At 36.9% G+C, this 6,887-nt stretch overlaps 1 protein-coding gene across 1 annotated transcript; it reads left to right on the top strand.

The window, feature by feature from the left end:
• Positions 1 to 302: 302 nt before the first annotated feature.
• Positions 303 to 6,635, top strand: LOC100266972 (uncharacterized). The gene is made up of 4 exons (XM_002268520.5): positions 303 to 731; positions 835 to 895; positions 1,290 to 1,434; positions 6,176 to 6,635. The coding sequence occupies exons 1-4, from the start codon at positions 542 to 544 to the stop codon at positions 6,425 to 6,427; spliced, it is 648 nt and encodes a 215-aa protein (XP_002268556.1). The 5' UTR covers positions 303 to 541; the 3' UTR covers positions 6,428 to 6,635.
• Positions 6,636 to 6,887: the final 252 nt, after the last annotated feature.

The raw sequence follows: 6,887 nt of genomic DNA, 5'->3' as shown, positions 1-6,887 counted from the left end.
TATTATATATTATGTAAGTTTGAAAAAAATAGTAATATTTGATTAGGCATTTAAAAGTTATTTACTTAAAAAATATATTTAGTAATTATAATTTTTAATTATTTATTTTTTATATTCAATTTGATGGAGAAAAATCATTAGGAAATTATTCAACATGGTCCACTAATAAACAGGGGCAAGAAAAGGGTGAAAGAGCAAAAAGGAGAATGAGAAAGGTGGGTTGACCGATTAACCTTTTTCATTTAATATCTAAGGGTATTTTACGAATTTTCTTAAGATAATATCCTTCCTTTTAGATTGGCTTTTGAGTTTAATTAAGAGGAATAGGAGGGCCGGGTTAAAAACACAATTTTCCCTTTTCAAATTTCAGAAGGGCTGGTAGCTGTAGATCTTGTTTGGGGAATGTAGTGGAAACTGGAAAGGATGAAATGAAAAATGGGCAGTCTTTGAAATCTCCGCTGTGTTCAACACACAAACTATCCCTTTCGCGTCGTTCACTCCGACCGTCCTCTCTACTCTCTCCCTCTTTCCCTCTCGGAAAATGGCTACCATCTCCAACACTCTCTTCTCTCCTCTCACTTCTCCTTCCCCTCTATCTCCTCGTCGACCCTCTACATTCACCGTTTCTCTCTCTGCCCCTCGCTTTCTTTCTCTTCAATCCAATCCTCGATCCACCTTCATCGCTTGCGCTTCTCTCGACGCTGGTAAAGGAGACGTTCCCGTCGAAAAGAGTATGCTCTTCTTCCGGCATTTCTGCATTGATTCTTTTGTTTTTCTATTCTGTTAGGTTTTGTGTTCAAATTTTTTCTGTTTTTTGTTATGTTTGTTCTGTAGCATATTCAGCATTCCCTACGGTGATGGATATTAATCAAATACGGGAAATTTTACCGCACAGGTGAGTTTCTGTATTCGTGGTTTCATGCATTTGAGTTTCCCTTTGGTTATTTTTTGCTGTTCTCTGTTTGGTTGACGTGAAAAGGGAGGAAAGCAGAAGGAAAGAAAAATAAAATCTTGAATTTTTGTGTTTTATATTGGTTTATGAAAATGCTAAACCCAGCTTAACTAAGCCGAATAGTTGATTCTAGGCTAAGATGGAAATTTTCAGTCTAATGTCCTATTTTATTTTTTCTTACATTTTCTCGACAATCAAATTCAGCTTAAACCTTACATTTTCACGACAATCAAACTCAGCTTGAAGTTGCAGTCTTCCTTTTTTCTTTTCTTTTCTTTTCTTTTTCTCTCATTACTTTGCAGTCGAATTGGCAATTTTGTTTTTGGTTGTATCTCAGGTTTCCGTTTCTTTTAGTGGATAGAGTGATTGAATACAACCCAGGGATCTCAGCAGTAGCAATTAAGAATGTGACTATAAACGATAACTTCTTTCCTGGGCACTTCCCTGAGAGGCCAATTATGCCTGGTGTGCTCATGGTTGAGGTAATTTGCTTATTGCCAAACTTCATGTTCTTCATTTGAATTCAATTTACTAGAAAATAACAGAAAATGTTTGAAAAATAAAGAACTCAACATATTTGTGCACATTGAATAAGCAATGATTGGGCTCTAAGGACTTGGGTCCCCTTAATTATATATGTTAGTCACAGGATTCTTCCCATTGGGATTTGTCTCAATCTTTCTTTTCTCTTCTTTTTTTTCCCTTTTAAGTCTAATGTTCCCAATTGTTGAAGCTTTTACGTGAAAGCTTCTTCTTAGGTTGCCACATGAGAATAGAAATCATTATTCTTGTCCTGTTCAACTTTGGCTTTGAATTCATTATATCCCAAGGTCTTTTAATAATTTCCTTGTTTTTGGACTCCTGGCCACTTTGGAGTAACTGGTTGGTGTTTTGACTATAAGTTTCATTTTGCAGGTTTAGGAGAATTTCATATTTTTGTAAATTTTCATTATTAGTGAAGTTTGTTGACTGTCATTAAGCAGACATAGCCTTTTGTTGGGTGAATTTTACAATCAGTCAATTAGCTCATTGTCTGTTCTTTTTATTTTATAATTGGGTATATTTTATGGGAACATCAGAATGATGATTAACAATAGCTGCATGAGTTATATTTGTATGACATGTTCTAAGTGTTATGAAGATCTTTGGAGGGATTGGCTTCAGCACTAAAAGTGGGGTACACAGTTTTTGGAAAACATATGATGCAGTCACTTACCAACTTATCTCAAACTAGTGTTATGGTTATTGGTTTATGATTCATGATGGAGCTTTAATGTAGAATTTCTTATACCAGAGAACATGAATAGTATTTAGCATTCTTGAATTGACAAGAAACCCAGACAGTCAGGAATCAACCCATTAACTGAGTTACTATTCTCTATTAGGACGGGCTCCTTGTTGGACAATCCAGATGAAACTAGGAATTAGGTATACATTGTTCTTTGCTTCCTTCTGGAAAATCGAAGTCTTTCCTTCATCAGCTGAGATCCTTGGGAGTTATCTGACCATTAGATTGACATGAATAAGAGGTCATGCACGGTTTGTATGCAGTTTTATTATTGTGTGTGCTAACTGTGGGCCATGAGGAGTAGTCTTCAAATTTGTTGAGATCTTAACATCTCCCGTAGAAGTGTTGAGTCTGACTCAGAGGGGGCTATCTCCATCCACTGTCCTCCCACTTGGAGCTTTGAGCTCCCATGGCTGATTACAAGCACAATTACCCAAAATAGCATTACTCATCCTCGGAGAACGAAAAGAATGTGCAGATTATCCAGCTAATCTTGAACTGAGCAGACTACTAGTCCATTATCTTAATTGAGCCTACAAATGAATCAAGCACTTTTTGGCTACAGATGCTCTGGAAGTTTCATTCCCTCTTCATAATCAAGCTGAACCCTTTTCCCATATCTTGGAAAAAACAAATCCTGTTGTTCCAAAGTAACTGAGCCCAAATAATTGGAATTTAAGGTTATATTGTTGATTTTAGATACACTAGGTGGGCTTTTTTATAACAGTTGCAAAGAAATTGGCAAAGAATTTATCTCTTCCTTTTGAATGTGGATGATGATCTTATGATCTTTAACTGAGTCCCAAATGAATTGATCCCATTTGGCTGCAGATTCTCAGCATGTTGCACACCTGAATCCTAATCAAGCTTGTCCTTTTCCCCTTTCTTCAAGGACAAAAAGATACAAGAAATATTTGTACATTCACTATAATCTTTTTCATTTGCTTAACTTGTTAAGGCAAGACATTGATCTAGATAGAGCTAAAAGGTTGACAAAGATGGACATAGCCTAATAGCTGGGATTCAAAGCTTTTCTGTTCTTAAAATGTTAAGATAAACTAATGGGTGCAAAGGAAGGCTCAAAGAATTTATCTTCTCCTTCATTGACTTGTACAATTTTGGCATTGAAGTTCATTGGTTGTTAATTAATACTTAATTGGGGGAGGAGTGGTGGGAGGGAGGACATCAGAGGTGGTATTTTTAAGCTTTTACTTGATTCTTGGCACATCAACCATACATTAGATATAAACGAACTTTTTTATTTGTTATGAATAAGGAAGTAAGACATTTGATTTAGCATTAGTTATACAATGCTATTAAACATTGCACTTCTTTTCTTTTGCTTCTTATTACTTTTTGTTAGGCAACGGGAATGAAGCGCAACTAACAATAGCATTCTACATGTGGTGCTAAATGAAATGTCTTACTTCCTTGTCTATGACTCCATGCCAAATATAACAGTTCATTTATGTCCAATGCATGGTTGACATCACACTTATACTCTGATTGGCATATCATAATTCCTGGTACCCTTTTGTGGCACTACTTATTCAGCTTTTAATACATGGGACTTAGTGATGATTTCCTTATTTTGTTTTAGGGATTTTATTTTCATGTTATTGCCATATGACTTGCATCTCATCAGGAGCTTCAGGCTTTTTTATTGCTGACTTCAAATCTCCATACTTCTTTCATCCTTGTCCTCTTACACTCAGATTATCATAGGTTTTCAGTGCTCTGTACCAGATTATTAGAGTCCAGCACTCTATATGTTATTCCCTATCAGATCACTTTTTTTTTTGCCATATTCACCTAGTTATAATGTTGTGGTCACTTATTTTGTCACTCAACTTTTTGATATAGCCATTTCAATTTGCAATTTTTTTCCCTGTTCTCAACATTCTGCTTCATACAATATAATTCTCCAAATTACTTTGAAGCTGGGTGTTCCAAAGCAACTGCAAGTGATTCCAATTTGGTATCCATTGCTAATTTTGCCATTAAAGGGTTATTTGCAACCAACACTCAATAGCATAGCATACTTCATAATATATATAGCCACATATTTCGTTCATAATCAGTGCAACAAGATAATTTATTCCCCCAAGTTCATAATCACTCCAATATATTGCTTTGCAACTCCTTTATTTTGGGACATCCATATCATTATCTCACAATTGGTTTTACCACAAATTTCTGTGAGTTGATGAAGATAACCTGCCTCTTCTTTTTGTTGACCTATAGTTGTTGCTCTTCCCCTTTGCATTGGAATAAATATGTTTTTGGGCACTCTCTTCAAAGTGAAAAGTGTACATTCAATCCCAGCAATCACTTATTCTGATTCTACTTATTGATCATCTGTAATAGAAGTTAATGTTTTGGTAGAATTGTCACACATCATCCTTATCATGTCCCACAGGATTGTGGGCCAAATTGATAGACATCCCTTTAAAGACCAAACGAACAAAGGCCTACATCGGGGTTGTAAATTGACTTTAATACCATTTGTAACAACTTGTTCTTTCTTATGTAGATATTATCCGCTTTAGGCCCAATGGGATCTCACGGCTTTAAAACATATTTATATGATTAAGAAAAATTCATACATATGTGATGCTAAGAATTGCTTCCTCTATCCATGTGGGATATCACATGGATATTCTATCCGTATGAAAAGTTCTTAATGTTAGTTGACTATTTGATTCTCTAGTAGATTGACCAAGAATAATACCTATAGATTCTCCCAATTCGGCCAAGTTGCTATAAGTATGATTCTCACCATAAAATAATCAACACATCTAAGATATGCTCCTCTTTTAGCTTTGACTAGTTCAATAGATGAGAATGAACAATAGTTTTAGCTTGTTCAATACAATACAACTATGAATGCTTGGATGTGTAGTAGAGAGGTGCATGGTCCTAGTTTCGAATCCTACTGCCTGTTAAATACCTTGATTTACCCAGTGCTGGGTGTTGTGGGCGTGATCTGCAACCCTAGGTTTGGGTCTCCCTGGATCATCCTAAGGGCTTGATCATGGAAGGTTCCTCAATCATTAAAAAAAATGACTATGAATAGAGCTCTTTGGGCTGCTATTTTCAGTAGGGAATAGAGGAGAGACCCATGATCTATGACTGTGGAGCTTGCGCAGGCCTTACCTGACCTGGGGATGAAGGGTGCATCATCCAGGTGAATCAAGGCCTGCAGAGGCTCCACAGTTTACTGCTTTATTGTACTAGTTTGGGCTTCTGTGCACAGGAGTTGACTGTCAGACTTTGGTAAAGAGACTGAATTGCAACCTCCTGCACAGAAGTCTGAGGACACATTAATGGGAAAGAAAAGTGTAATCAATAGCAAAGTGCTAATTTTATAAAATCCCTAATAAAATGAGGATTTTCATTTTAGTGGGCAGAACCAGCTATCAAACTTTGGTCTCAACTTCTCCCTTATATTTCATAACCATTTGGTTGTGGGACCTTTTTGTTTTTATTTTGTTTGTTGGTATACAATGCCTCAGATCTCCCTAGGGATAACCAAATCACTGATTTTTATACCCCTTGCAGTGTTTGTTCTCCAAAATACATCACCGTTTAATATCTGCCTACTTCACAAATAGAAATCTAGAGGCAGTTTTTATAATGTAACATTGTTCCTACATGTCTTCAATTTGAATTAAAATTCTCCTGCCAATATGTGCAGTCATTTGTCCTCATTCCAAATGGAAAAACCATCTTTAGACTAGTTTCTTTCATCGTGTCCCAATAAATACTTCTAGCTTCAAAGGGGTGCCTTTATTTCTGAATTTTTTTTCCCATTGCAGCATTGCTAAAATTGTTATTGTTAAATTCTTTTTACAACCCTGTTTCTATCAAGTTCGCATTTGGATACATTACATGTGCCTCTAGTAATTGCTGATGAAAGTGGTTGGTGGGTCCAGGCAATGGCTCAGGTTGGGGGCTTGGTTATGCTTCAACCTGAAGTTGGAGGCTCTCGTGAGAATTTCTTCTTTGCAGGAATCGACAAAGTGAGGTTCCGGAAACCAGTCATTGCAGGAGACACTTTGGTTATGCGAATGACTCTGGTTAAGCATCAAAAACGTTTTGGAATTGCAAAAATGGAAGGGAAGGCATATGTAGGAGGTGAGGTGGTATGTGAGGGCGAGTTCTTGATGGCTACAGGGAGCGAATGAAGCCCCTGCTCAGTCGGGTACTTTTCTAACCATGTTCCCCTTTTTCCCCGGCTAAAATCATAAGAACCTCCATGTTGTTTCTTCCTTCATTTTGCTCTTCCTACTTTGATAATGCACCTCTGTAGCCTTCTAAATTTTGGGGTTACTAGGATATGGTTGTCATGTGTGGATTTCTTGCGGAGTAAATGATATGACTAAACTTTCACCACTTGAAGAGCTGCTTTGAAACTCAATCCTGTAGTTCGATTAGATGAGTCACATAGCACTATCTCATGTTAAGTCTGTTCCATGAAGTCCAGGTTTTCCATGAGATGGTGCAATGCAAAGGTGAATAGTGTTTTGATGGACTTGATTCAGAAGAACAGCAGAGAGGTAACAGAAAAGCTATGATTGGGGGGTGGTGTGAGTCCCTTTTTGGATTCCCCAATAATGCGTCTGTTGAGTGCTCATGTCTTTAGTG

Source organism: Vitis vinifera, chromosome 7, assembly GCF_030704535.1.
Source record: "Vitis vinifera cultivar Pinot Noir 40024 chromosome 7, ASM3070453v1".
Taxonomy (NCBI): domain Eukaryota; kingdom Viridiplantae; phylum Streptophyta; class Magnoliopsida; order Vitales; family Vitaceae; genus Vitis; species Vitis vinifera.
Note: the sequence above shows the minus strand (reverse complement) of the source record. Positions and strands in the feature narration are given on the sequence as shown.